This window comes from Nannobrachium achirus (genome assembly GCF_963921795.1).
Source record: "Nannobrachium achirus genome assembly, chromosome: 5".
In the NCBI taxonomy this organism is placed as follows: Eukaryota; Metazoa; Chordata; class Actinopteri; order Myctophiformes; family Myctophidae; genus Nannobrachium; species Nannobrachium achirus.
Window position 1 is genome coordinate 7795350 of NC_137814.1, and position 15008 is coordinate 7810357.

General features: G+C 45.6%; 1 protein-coding gene across 1 annotated transcript in view; it reads right to left on the reverse strand.

Moving 5' to 3' along the window:
* tcf3a (transcription factor 3a) overlaps positions 1–15008 on the reverse strand; it is a gene marked incomplete at its 5' end in the record, with an annotated part of 84571 nt that overhangs the window by 41211 nt on the left and 28352 nt on the right. The window contains 2 exons of the mRNA XM_080725511.1: positions 996–1074; positions 3192–3274. Of these exons, the coding sequence (XP_080581637.1) occupies positions 996–1074; positions 3192–3274 (162 nt within the window). The remainder of the gene's footprint in view (positions 1–995; positions 1075–3191; positions 3275–15008) is intronic.

The window sequence follows — 15008 nt, forward strand, 5'->3', positions numbered from 1 at the left end:
TACCTGTGTGTGTGTGTGTGTGTGTGTGTGTGTGTGTGTGTGTGTGTGTGTGTGTGTGTGTGTGTGTGTGTGTGTGTGTGTGTGTGTGCGCGTGCGTGCGTGCGTGCGTGCGTGCGTGCGTGCGTGCCATGCAGTGCAGTGCAGTGTGCACCATCTACAAGCTCGCAGTGATCGGCTATTTTCACACGCCAACTTAAAGCATAAACCCAGGCTTTAGATGATTAGAAGCCCTGTCTCGTCACAGGGATAGTACACTACTTCCATTACAGTTCACTGGGTCTGACCCCTGTATTCATTTAAATGTACTTCTTACTGTACTATGGTATATGTGTTTCTCCCCCTTAATCTGCTGTACACATTTACATATACATAGGGCTGTCACGATTATTACATAATCGTCTAATCGCAATTATTTGAGGTAATCGCAATTATTTTGCATAATCGTCATAATCGTTTCCACGTTGAGAAATGTTAATCTAGTTACAAACACTTTAAAAAAGTTATCAATGTTCTTTTTTTTTAAGTATAAAATTGTCAAATATGTCAGTAACTTCTTTGCATATTCAGGTTATGTGTCATGATTGCCAATGCCATGTGCAACTTCAAAGCCTAAAAGCCAAACAGAAATGTAACTGTCGACGACAAATACACAATTAAATGGTTAATCGCAATTATTTGAGTGACAATTAATCGTCATGTAAAATGTCATAATGGTGACAGCCCTACATATACATAACTCTTTTGTATGCCTCTGACAACAATGCACACAAAGTAAAACGCCTCGTACGGCCAACAACGACATACTTGACCACACATACTCCCATTCCGTTTCTCTAAAAGTCATGCGGTTCCTTTTCTCCCCTCAGAGGGGGAGAGGGGAGGGGGGACCTGTTCTGCCCACTAGAACGTTCTCTCAGATGAAAGCAATGACATGCATATGTGTTGGGGTGAGGCCTCGCTCACGGCGGCTCTGGATTTAAAAACGTCCTTCTTACCCGCAACGCCTGGGCCAAAAATGGGGGCAGAGGCAATGCCCTCGTGTTCGCTGTACAGTCCTCCTGCTTCGGGATAAGCCTGCGGGGGGGATGGGCGGGTGAGGGAGGGAGGGAGGGGGGAGGCGGGGGAGGAGAGATACCATAAGCTTTAAGAAAAGATACACAGGCCTGTAATTATGTTTGTGGTGATGTCATCATCCGTCCGTCCACACACTGGCACAGAGCTTCAGAACACAGATGCCATGACATCTCCGTGTCGGCTTTTGTAAAAACGTCAGTGGTTCTCAAAGTGAGGCCACCCTCAGATTTTAAAGGATACAAATCTTCTGTTCTCATGGGTGAGTCCACGGAACAAAATAGCTTCTGACGTGGACGTATATTTATCAATCTATCACTTTAACACATGCTTTTATCACCTCTCGTTTAGACTACTGTAATTCATTATATCTGGGACTGCCCCAGTCCACCATCCACCGCCTACAAATGGTCCAAAATGCTGCTGCCAGACTAATCACCGGAACCAGAAAACGGGAACACATCACCCCTGCACTAATTCAACTACACTGGTTGCCTGTAAAGTTTAGAATAGATTTTAAAGTTCTGTTGTTTGTTTTTAAAGCTCTAAACGGACTGGCCCCCTCCTACCTCTCTGACATAATACACTATCCCCCTGCTTCTAGGTTACTTAGGTCATCCACCCAGAAACTCCTCCAAGTCCCCCCGTCAAATTTGGTAACGAAAGGTGATCGGGCCTTCTCCGTAGCCGCACCAATACTCTGGAACAATCTCCCACTACACTTAAAAATTAGCCCCTCCATTGAACATTTTAAAGCAAATCTGAAGACCCACCTTTTTACCCTTGCTTTTAATATAGTATGATTTTATGTTTTGGTGTTGTGCGAACTGTTTTTCCTGTTTTTATTGATGTTGTTTTTTTTGTTTTTTTGGTTTCACATGTAAATTTGCTTTGTAAACTGTTGTTCTTTTGCCTCTGGAAAGCACTTTGGCTCAACTGTTGTTGTTTTAAAATGTGCTATATAAATAAACTTGACTTGACTTGACTTGAATCTGTTTTTCCCCTGACATGAAGCTGTGTTTGACCCACACACAGATAGGTGTTGGGGGTTGATAGAGGTTGGGTCTCTTCTCACTTCCTCCAAAGGTGTTACCAATGATACTAATGAAGGCTCTGTTCCATTTCATGGAGCACAGTGGTTCTCAAACCTTTTATTTCAAGGACCCCCATAACTCTGAGAGTGGACAAATGGACCCGTAAGTGTCCATTTGTACACTCTCAGAGTCACGCACCTTTTAAGGGGTTATTTGGAGCCCCCAGCAAGGAACCATGAAGGTCGCTGGACCACACTTTTTGAGACCCACTGGTGTAGCAGAGTGTTTCCAGTGAGCCAACATTGCAACAATATGAGCACGCTGACTCTGTTTGACCAGAATGGAACAGAGCCTTCATTAGTATCATTGGTAACACTGACTCTGTTTGAGCAGAATGGAACAGAGCCTTCGTTAGTATCATTGGTAACACTGACTCTGTTTGAGCAGAATAGAACAGAGCCTTCATTAGTATCATTGGTAACACTGACTCTGTTTGACCAGAATGGAACAGAGCCTTCATTAGTATCATTAGTATCATTGGTAACACTGACTCTGTTTGAGCAGAATGGAACAGAGCCTTCATTAGTATCATTGGTAAAACTGACTCTGTTTGAGCAGAATGGAACAGAGCCTTCATTAGTATCAATGGTAACACTGACTCTGTTTGAGCAGAATGGAACAGAGCCTTCATTAGTACCATTGGTAACACTGACTCTGTTTGAACAGAATGGAACAGAGCCTTCATTAGTATCATTGGTAACACTGACTCTGTTTGAGCAGAATGGAACGGAGCCTTCATTAGTATTATTGGTATCATTGGTAACACTGACTCTGTTTGAGCAGAATGGAACATAGCCTTCATTAGTATCATTGGTAACACTGACTCTGTTTGAGCAGAATGGAACAGAGCCTTCATTAGTATCATTGGTAACACTGACTCTGTTTGAGCAGAATGGAACATAGCCTTCATTAGTATCATTGGTAACACCTGTGAAGGAAGTGAGAAGAGCCCCAACTTGTCTCCAAAATGGCTGCTGTACAGTACATACAGTACACTGTAGCCTTTAGTCCTCCTCTGTTCCTTACCCTTCCCTGGCTGAAAGCAGGACTGCTCTGTTCTCCTGCCTGTCCCCAGGGAGCAGCGGCCGCTCCGCTCCTCTCCTCCATACCTGCAGAGGAAAACACACACAGACAGGGGCGTCACAAGGGGGGGGAAACAAGTGGGACTGACTTACCAGGGCGCAAGGTGGAGGGGCCTTCATTGCTTTATACTTTAGCTATTGAAAAATAGCAGATATACAAGCTCACCGCGCGGCACCGAGTGCCCCCCTCTGCTTCTAGAACGCTATTTTTTAAAATGTGTGCAAATCTTTGAATATAATGTATTATTTAAGCCAACATTTGTAACTTAAACTTTGCTTCTGGGGGGTCCCTGGAACTCAATATTTTGAAATGGGGGTCCGACAGTCCGTGGCCAAATACATATCATGTTGGGGCTCCTTCACATGAAAACGTTTGAGCACCACTGACATAGAAACATTTTTTTTTTTTTTTCAAAATACCTTCGAAGCATTTGAAATATTCAAAGACTTTTTCACGATTTTTCAAAAATAGCAGATCTACAAGCTCGCTGTCAGCTTGACAATCAGCTATTTTTCAATAGTTAAAGAGGAAAATAATGTATTCTCAGTCTAAATGGGTTAAACCCCCTCCTCCCCGCTATGAAGAACATTCATGGGGGGCCCGCAGTGAATCCTTGTACCCAGGGCCCAGAGTTTGGTGTGACACCCCTGCACACACACAACTAGGTTAGAGGAGGGTACGATGAGCACCCCGCTCAGGAACCCACACCTTTATCTATAGCCAGGGAGCCACAGAGTACCTGTGATGTCATAACATACCTTTTTATTTTAGTTTTTGCCAGACCCATGAAATGGGTAGGCCTACATAAGCAAATGTCGGTCTGTCTGTCTGTCCTGGTTTTCTATATAAAGGGTATATATGATGATGACATGATGATGACATGCCTACAAAAGGCATGATGTCATAAATGATGATGACAGACAGGGGGTCTGGCACAACCAGGTTGACCTGGTCTGTTTTTACTATCAGACAGACAGGCTCTACACCCCGTTCACTGATTGGTCAATCTAGACTAGTCAGTCACGGTGAATAGGACTCCACCGTGGCGTTCTATGATGGCCTGCACTTATTTTCTGACTTGAGGTAGAAAGCTTTCCACCTCAAATTTGCGGTGGATAGCTCTCCACCGTACACTCTGATACGGGCTTTACACACACAGTGTAGGATAATTTACTTCCTCGGCTAACAGTGCCTATAAGAAAACTGTCACAGGTCGGTACAGTGACTTGAGATACAGACAGACAGACAGACAGACAGACAGACAGACAGACAGACAACTGGCCCCCTAAGAACTAACATACAATATACACAAACACAACTAGACTGCACTCTGTCGAGGTGCCAACTTGTGCCTCGCACACTCGTGACCATGTATGGCCTACTTGTGCACCAGCAGAGCGTGTATTGTTATTTATATCAGGTCGCACTTGTTGATGGTGAAGTCACCAAGAATGCTGGTCCCTCATTGGCTTTTGATGGTGACATCACCAGGAATGCTGGTCCCTGATTGGCTACGGGTGAAAACACAAACAGATACGAGACAGATATGCAACTGAATGCAGTACTTACGCAAGTAATTATGAAAATATTTCAAAATCATGTGATGGTAGAGATTGCCAGTCAGTTTGAATAAGGCAGTGTTTATTCTACGTAATGATGTCATCACTTCAAGTGGTACATCATGTAACATTGTAGTAAGTTCTATAGTCTAGTTAAGTTAGTATCAGTAGATATTTTGTACTGTAGTTTGTTTTCATCAGTGTGAAGCATTTTCAAGCAGTTCACTAGTCTGAGCAACATCTGAACAGAGGGACCTTACGTTTCCCCAACGTAAGGTCCAGGGAAGAAGAGTTCACTAGTCTGAGCAACATCTGAACAGAGGGACCTTACGTTTCCCCAACGTAAGGTCCAGGGAAGAAGAGTTCACTAGTCTGAGCAACATCTGAACAGAGGGACCTTACGTTTCCCCAACGTAAGGTCCAGGGAAGAAGAGTTCACTAGTCTGAGCAACATCTGAACAGAGGGACCTTACGTTTCCCCAACGTAAGGTCCAGGGAAGAAGAGTTCACTAGTCTGAGCAACATCTGAACAGAGGGACCTTACGTTTCCCCAACGTAAGGTCCAGGGAAGAAGAGTTCACTAGTCTGAGCAACATCTGAACAGAGGGACCTTACGTTTCCCCAACGTAAGGTCCAGGGAAGAAGAGTTCACTAGTCTGAGCAACATCTGAACAGAGGGACCTTACGTTTCCCCAACGTAAGGTCCAGGGAAGAAGAGTTCACTAGTCTGAGCAACATCTGAACAGAGGGACCTTACGTTTCCCCAACGTAAGGTCCAGGGAAGAAGAGTTCACTAGTCTGAGCAACATCTGAACAGAGGGACCTTACGTTTCCCCAACGTAAGGTCCAGGGAAGAAGAGTTCACTAGTCTGAGCAACATCTGAACAGAGGGACCTTACGTTTCCCCAACGTAAGGTCCAGGGAAGAAGAGTTCACTAGTCTGAGCAACATCTGAACAGAGGGACCTTACGTTTCCCCAACGTAAGGTCCAGGGAAGAAGAGTTCACTAGTCTGAGCAACATCTGAACAGAGGGACCTTACGTTTCCCCAACGTAAGGTCCAGGGAAGAAGAGTTCACTAGTCTGAGCAACATCTGAACAGAGGGACCTTACGTTTCCCCAACGTAAGGTCCAGGGAAGAAGAGTTCACTAGTCTGAGCAACATCTGAACAGAGGGACCTTACGTTTCCCCAACGTAAGGTCCAGGGAAGAAGAGTTCACTAGTCTGAGCAACATCTGAACAGAGGGACCTTACGTTTCCCCAACGTAAGGTCCAGGGAAGAAGAGTTCACTAGTCTGAGCAACATCTGAACAGAGGGACCTTACGTTTCCCCAACGTAAGGTCCAGGGAAGAAGAGTTCACTAGTCTGAGCAACATCTGAACAGAGGGACCTTACGTTTCCCCAACGTAAGGTCCAGGGAAGAAGAGTTCACTAGTCTGAGCAACATCTGAACAGAGGGACCTTACGTTTCCCCAACGTAAGGTCCAGGGAAGAAGAGTTCACTAGTCTGAGCAACATCTGAACAGAGGGACCTTACGTTTCCCCAACGTAAGGTCCAGGGAAGAAGAGTTCACTAGTCTGAGCAACATCTGAACAGAGGGACCTTACGTTTCCCCAACGTAAGGTCCAGGGAAGAAGAGTTCACTAGTCTGAGCAACATCTGAACAGAGGGACCTTACGTTTCCCCAACGTAAGGTCCAGGGAAGAAGAGTTCACTAGTCTGAGCAACATCTGAACAGAGGGACCTTACGTTTCCCCAACGTAAGGTCCAGGGAAGAAGAGTTCACTAGTCTGAGCAACATCTGAACAGAGGGACCTTACGTTTCCCCAACGTAAGGTCCAGGGAAGAAGAGTTCACTAGTCTGAGCAACATCTGAACAGAGGGACCTTACGTTTCCCCAACGTAAGGTCCAGGGAAGAAGAGTTCACTAGTCTGAGCAACATCTGAACAGAGGGACCTTACGTTTCCCCAACGTAAGGTCCAGGGAAGAAGAGTTCACTAGTCTGAGCAACATCTGAACAGAGGGACCTTACGTTTCCCCAACGTAAGGTCCAGGGAAGAAGAGTTCACTAGTCTGAGCAACATCTGAACAGAGGGACCTTACGTTTCCCCAACGTAAGGTCCAGGGAAGAAGAGTTCACTAGTCTGAGCAACATCTGAACAGAGGGACCTTACGTTTCCCCAACGTAAGGTCCAGGGAAGAAGAGTTCACTAGTCTGAGCAACATCTGAACAGAGGGACCTTACGTTTCCCCAACGTAAGGTCCAGGGAAGAAGAGTTCACTAGTCTGAGCAACATCTGAACAGAGGGACCTTACGTTTCCCCAACGTAAGGTCCAGGGAAGAAGAGTTCACTAGTCTGAGCAACATCTGAACAGAGGGACCTTACGTTTCCCCAACGTAAGGTCCAGGGAAGAAGAGTTCACTAGTCTGAGCAACATCTGAACAGAGGGACCTTACGTTTCCCCAACGTAAGGTCCAGGGAAGAAGAGGGGAATGCTGTCCATGGAGTCTTGTCTCAACCTGGACAACAAGGACTGTAAAACCACCAAGATTCCTACCATCTCCATCCCTGCACTGGAGGGAAATGAAGATTGCAAAGACTACAACAATGGAGATCCCTGCCTGACGTTCGTGAAGAAAGGTGATATCATCCAGGTGCAGAGACTGGGCTTCTACATTTGCGACCAACCCTATGCGCCAACCAGCCCTAAGGGGGGTCTGTCTGTGCTGCTTTGTATCCCAGGTGGACAGATGCCTATGGCCAGCTCCAGTGACAAGAGCAAGACGAGACTGAAGTCAGAGAAGGCCCTTGAGGAGCACATTGAGGTGGCAGCGAAAGAGTCTCCTGCTTTCCAAGCAGAATCCAAGCAGCTTAGAGGGCAAGACTACAAACCTGGACTTCAAGTCCAAGCTGCACTCAGCCCTGGTCAGTCAATTCCCACACTTAACCATTCTGGTTCATCTCCTCCGGCCCAGATGTTTTCTCAGGTGAGTCAACAGGTTGAGCTGGTGGGGAGACTAAAACAGGCTTCCAAGGACCAAGTGGACGAGGTGGGGAATACCCTTCCAGCCTCGAAGTGCCAAAAATATAAGATGGCTGGAGGGGACAAGTCTCAGAAGCAGAGAGGAGGAGCAGAATGGCCAAATGGCAAGAAGGAAACCCTCTTGGGAATGGAAGCCAAGAAAGAGGAGAGTCTGGCAAACCGCCATTCCCAGGGCATGACCAAGTCAAAGATGAAAGACTATTATGATCTCTGTGGCCGTTACATCCTTCATCCATGGTCCATCATCATTAGTTTGGTAACGCTGATGAACAAGCAAGAACAGAGGTCAAGTAGAGGACTGTTCAAGATGCGAGTCCATCCAAATGTTTGGTTGTTCCTGACACTACTCTTCTGCGTCCATGGGGTCAGCGGCTGCTATCAATGTACCAGGTTCAAGAGCCAAATTAATCGCTTCATTGAAGATTCCGGTTTTAGCTTTAACAATAAAATACTGATGTATCAAATACTTTCTGAAACTGAAACGATCATTAAAGACAGAGGCGTAGTTGTTCAGAGCACCCTGTCGAAGCTGTTCACCCAATTCCAGACAGGGTTAGATGAATTAAAGGAGACGTTGCACACAGGAGATGACGTTTCAAGATTCAGACAGTTCATGAGGAGTTGCATTGAGAACCTCGACAAACATATTAATGATGGGCTTTGTCCCAACGATTGTGGCTTATTGTACCAGTATGTGGTAAATTGCCGCTCCTGCGAACTCTCTGAAATTTACAACTGCTCCTCCTCGTCTCATCAGTTGAACTGTGGGCATTTCAACATATCGGCAAATGAGAGTGGTAATGCATTGTTAAACTGTTCTTTGCCCTGGCACAGCCTGATGATTCCTGAGTGGCCCACGCAGTACCTTTATGAGCGGACTCGAGAACTGAACCAGCCAGCTGACAGCGACTTTGAACATCTGACGGCGAGCAATGACTCCTTTATATTGCTGAAGAATTTGAGTGTGGCAGATCAAGGAACCTATCGCTGTTCACTGCAGAACCAAACAGGAACCGTCTTCTCCAGAATGACGTTCGCGCTTAGCGTTGCTTCATCGACCCCTCCACCTGGGCCTGACGTCACCAATCCAACTACACCAACCCCACAGCCGGAGGTCACTACAGTCGAGGTCACTACAGTCGACGTCACTACAGACGTCACTACAGTCGACGTCACTACAGCCGACGTCACTACAGCCGACGTCACTGCCGACGTCACTACAGCCGACGTCACTGCCGACGTCACTGTCGACGTCACTACAGCCGACGTCACTGCCGACGTCACTACAGCCGACGTCACTACTGCCGACGTCACTGTCGACGTCACTACAGCGTCGACATCAGCCACACGTCTATTCCCGGACTTTTGATATAAATTATAATAATAAAAAAAAAAAACATCGGAAATTCTTCTCTGTGTCTTTTTGGAGCGATCTGAAACGGTTAATATGCTCTGACAGTCATTTTCTGGTGCTGGGTGTGATACTCCTAATATCCAGCAGGCCACGCCGTTGACTCACATTCTGGATGGATGGCTGGCCAGGAGGAGCCTCATCCTCTCCCCAGTGTTGAAAATCAACAAGAAGCTCAAACAAGATGGCTGGTCTTTGTCTCTGTTCGTGGATCGCGGTTTCAATCACGTTCGGGCGCCGCTTCTCTATCGCTCCTTTCCCTGCTTCGCCGCACGTAAACGAATGGAATTGATCTCCCCTCCGCCTCGCCAAAGTAAGATCGCCGACCTCTGCAGGATGAATGTGTACGCTGTGTCGAGCACTCCATTACGTGTTGTTATCATGTGGGCTTTGTTTTTTTAAAACATGTTTGTAAATAAATGGCTTATTTCTTCGGCGCTACCTCTGTTCAGAGGGTTCTGCCGCGGCTTGCAACGTGTTAAAGGGGCTATGACATATTTTTTTTTATTATTTTTGTTGTTTTTGTTTCCTGACCTCAATTACACCCAAAAGAAAAAACCTGAGCTTTAACATTCAGTGGTGTAATGGACCCAGAAGGAATACTTTTATTCCGAAATGTCCGACCAGAACACTGGAAGTGCATTAGCGCATTGAAACTAAAGGACAGATGATAGCTCAGTCAGCTCCGTTGCTCTGACCGTCGACCACAGACTTTAAAGTTTAAACTGGAAACATGAAGTGTGACAGCAAAAACAATTGAAACCTTGAAAAACTGTTCCTACGAAACGGTGTGGGCTCGCATGGAACACCATGTATGGGCACAAAGATCTACCCTTTGGCTGCATGCTCCTCAATGGCTGCCTTTGTACTGTTGGTGAGAATAACCTTGGTCTTTAAAGTATAACATACTGGTCTCGAGCCCACGTGTTGTTATTATGTCATCAGGTTGCACTTGTTGGTGGTGATGTCACCAAGAACGCTGCTCCTCATTGACTAAGGGAAATGCCTTTGTACTATCGGTCATTTTTTTATTTTTTTATTTTTTTAGAACTGGTATAACAAACTGGTCTCGCCTTTCAGCTTTGGTATAACAGTATGTTTTGGTATAACATCACATAACATACTGGTCTCGAGCCCACGTGTTGTTGTTATTTATATCAGGTCGCACTTGTTGGTGGTGGTGTCACCAAGAAGGCTGCTCCTCATTTTAGGAGAAGAAACTTAACCTACAGTAGGCTATAAAGATGGTCTCGCCTTTCAGTGAGCCCACAACTAGAATTGGAAATTGCAAGTATGGTTGCCGACGTGACTATATTCTGCAGCAAGCTGGCTGTCATGTGAAGCTCAACCAATACTCAAGCTATCACCACTCCTCAAATGTTGTTCCTTCGATTTCCAATTGCATCAGTGGCCGAAATGTGTTTCCTCAGACGGGTGGCTGGTATCTCCTTTAGAGATAGGGTGAGAAGTTCAGTCACCCGAGGACTTGGAGTAGAACCGCTGCTCCTACACTTGGAAAGGAGTCAGATTAGGTGGTTCGGGCATCTAGTACGGATGCCCCCCGAGCGCCTTCCTAGGAAGGTCCTCGATGCACGTCCCACTGGGAGGAGACCCCGTGGCAGACCAAAGACCAGATGGAGGGATTATATCTCCAAACTGGCCTGGGAACGCCTCGGTATACTCCCTGAGGGAGTGGAGGAAGTTGCTCAGGATATGGAAATCTGGAGGTCTCAGTTGGAACTGTTACCCCCGCGACCCGATTCCGGATAAGCGGTTGAAGGATGGATGGATGGATGGATCCATCAATTTCCAAATGGCTGCGGAAAAGTTTATCTAGTGAAAAGAAGGTTTCCCCAGAACTACAGTGTGTTGCCCTTCAACTAAGAACGAACCAAGTGCAGAGAAACTTGTTTATGCCCTGCTGGACACTCAGAGTGACGCAACATTTATTGAAATGGTTCGGCTGTTTTGCGCCAGGACTTGAGAGCAGAAATGCATGTATGTGCACTGCATACAGTGTTGACGCTCTTGTCAATCAATTTCATGTGTCTTTTCAAAATATTGTTACCTTCCTTTTTGTGGTTGTTTGTCTTTATTTATTAGTGTGGTTGCCATATGGGCAAATACACTATTGTATTTGGTCAGACATTTTTTTTTTTTGCCAGACCCATGAAATGGGTAGGCCTACATAAGCAAATGTCGGTCTGTCCCTTTTCTATATAAAGGGTATATATGATGATGACATGATGATGACATGCCTACAAAAGGCATGATGTCATAAATGATGATGACAGACAGGGGGTCTGGCACAACCAGGTTGACCTGGTCTAGTTTCTATTAATTTGGTCAATAAGGTACACAGAATGAGAGGCCTGCTCTGCCGGAAACATTGCGAAATAAAAAGTCCCATCAACGTCACTATACAGGAAAATAATACAGTAATAAATCCGCTTTAAGTAGCATGTGAGGGGTCAAACTAGGGGTTCTTCATGTTTCTGAAGCCATTGCAAGCATTTGTTTTGCATGAAGAACATTCCCTAGGCTAGATTTCAGCCCCACAAAACGATGAAAAGTGATGAGTCATCAAAAATCACAGTTTTGAGAGGCCAGAATCTAGCCCAAGGAATGTTTTTCATGCAAAACAAATGCTTGCAATGGATTCAGAATCATGAAGAACCCCTAGTTTGACGCCTAACATGCTACTTAAAGCGGATTTCTTTTTTGTATTATTTTCCTGTATAGTGAAGTCGATGGAGTGAATATACAAATGGCCATAACCTTTTTTCGCAATGTTTCCGGCAGAGCAGGCCTCTCATTCTGTGTACCTTAATGACCAAATGAATAGAAACTAGACCAGGTCAACCTGGTTGTGCCAGACCCCCTGTCTGTCATCATCATTTATGACATCATGCCTTTTGTAGGCATGTCATCATCATGTCATCATCATATATACCCTTTATATAGAAAACCCGGACAGACCGACATTTGCTTATGTAGGCCTACCCATTTCATGGGTCTGGCAAAAACAAAAATAAAAAGTATGTCATGACGTCACAGGTAAAACCCTATTCTTTGAGCTTTTGGGCCTGTGACTCCCCGACTACTAATGATTTTTCCCCTCCTCTCTCTCTCTCTCTCTCTCTGGCTCTCTCTCCCTCGCCTTTTAAACATGGTTCCTACACCTTAGGGTTATTTTTTCTTAACGCAATAAACTCTCTCAGGTATAACTTGTGTGTGTGGGGGGGGGGGGGGGGGGGGGGGGATAGAATTATAAACGTGACCTGCGTGCCTCCCGTTTATTAATTCTTTTCACACACACACACCGTTCTATTAACCGGGGAGAGCTTTGCTTCCTTGGCGACTTAAAGGCGTGGGGACGATGGCACGGTGACAAGAAGAGAGCCAGCGTGGTTATGATGATGAGCTGTAGGAAGTTTGAATAATTAACACCCAGCGTGAGATGATGTGAGTGAGTGAGAGCTTCCAGAAGAATCCTCCTCGACATTCTTCACTTCTCCTCCACTCTCTGCTCCCGTACGTTTATCCATGGCAACAGTCACTCACTCACTCACTCACTCACTCCCAGCCTATCCGTCCGTTTTGTCACAGTTGGCCTATACACACTCTATGCTGTGGATGTGCTCATTTAATCGATATGGCAATAATGGTATTCCTTGCTGATAGTCGTATCAATACAGAGGCTACCATATCGATGGGGCGGGGAGGGGGGGGTCGAGGACTCTGCAGAAGTATCTTTTGCTTGGGTTTGCATCTTGGTGAGCGATACGCCTGGCTTTTCAAAAGATTGCGGTTGGAAATATAATGGATGGATATTTTTTCTAAAAAATCACAAAGATAAGCTTCTTCGATCCTTACTGCCCTACAAATGCAGAGTGCAGTAACTATGTGGTGCCATGGCATTGGTCCGAATTTGTTAAGAATACTATGCCTAACTCTAACCCTAACCCTAACCCTAACCTTAACCTCAGTAACCCTAACTAAATTCGGACTAATGAACCTTCGGACTAATGAACCTTCGGACTTATGGGCAGTCCCCATTTTTGAAGCGGTGAAGACCACTTCCAAGGTATAGCTTTGTCTGTCCCGTACATGTCCCGTGCATAGGCTTCCAAGGTATAGCTTTGTCCCTTACATGACCCATGCATGTCCAGTCCCGAATGAAGAATTGAGGATTGGTCAAGCTTCACATGACAATTTGGCTCTCCATACAAAATCATTCATTCATTCAGAACACATAGAATCTAAAAAAATCTAAAAAAAAATCTAGAACTAAAGCACATAGAAAGTATAGATCTAGAACACAGAATGTATAGATCTAGAAGACAGATTTCATAGCTCTAGAACACATAGAATAAAAATTCACTGCTTCACTTCGAACCGAGGTTTGATTTTTCTAAAAGAATGGCAAAGATAAGCTACTTCGATGGCGTTATAAGACATCCTTAGGTCCTTCTAAAATCATATACATGGCAGTAAAAGAGTTGATGGGTTAAACCAACACACACAGTCTAACAAAACAACACATTTCTCCCCCTGAACCACAGAGAAAAAAGCGAGCGATTTTAAAAACTGGTGAAGCAGAAACTCCTCTCTCTCTCTCTCTCTCTCTCTCTCTCTCTCTCTCTCTCTCTCTCTCTCTCTCTCTCTCTCTCATCGTACCGCAACGCAGTATATCTCTGGGGGGCCGAGAGCTGAAGCTTAATTGTGTGCTGATTTGCATAATTGTGCATATTAATGAGGCTCCGCTCTATGAATATTCATATTTTTTGTTTTGTTGTCTAATTAAAACACGGAGATGGGGAGGGAGGGAGGGAGGGAGGGAGGGAGGGAGTGGGGGTTGTGGGCTGAAGGGTAGGGGGGAGGGGGGGGGGGGGGGCAGTGGGCTCAGAATCATGACAGGATCAGCAGTAGAACAGGAGTGATGGCTCCACAGAGACAGGGGCGTCACAACAAGGGGGGGGGGGGAGAGTGGGACTGAGTTACTAGGGGGCCCAAGGAGGAGGAAGGGCCTTCATTATTTTATGCTTTAGCTATTGAAAAAGAGCAGATATACAAGCTCACAGCACGCTGCGAGCTTGTAGATCTGCCATCTTTGAAAAGTCGTGAAAATGTGTGCAGAATTTTTGAATATACAGTATGTATTTTTAAAGGGAACATTGGTAACTCAAATTTTGCTTCTGGGGGGGTCCCTGGAACTAAATATTTTGAGATGGGGGTCCATGGCCAAATACATATCATTTTGGGGGGTCCTTCACATGAAAAGGTTTGAGGACCACTGACATAGAAACATAGGTTTTTAAAAAAAAAATGGAATTTGAAATATTCAAAGACTTGCACAAAATGTTGACGCTTTTTCAAAAAATAGCAGATCTACTAGCTCGCAGCGTGGCACTCGGTGCCACGCTGTGAGCTTGTATATCTGCTATTTTTCAATAGTTAAAGCACAAAACAATAATGCGTAATAACGCGTTCCCAGTCTAAATGGCATTCATGGGGGGCCCACAGTGAATCCTTGTACCCAGGGCCCAGCGTTTGGTGGGACACCCCTGCACAGAGCGCCAGAGGAAGCTGTCGTATTGCCGTGACAACGGTTGATCTATAGACGCGACATCGGCAGAATAGGATATGAAGGAGACGTCGCCGCCGCCGCCGCCTTGTCCTCCCGCGATATGGTCAACTGTCAGCCGCCACGTCAATCAAGGAGAAGAAAGCGAAAACGTT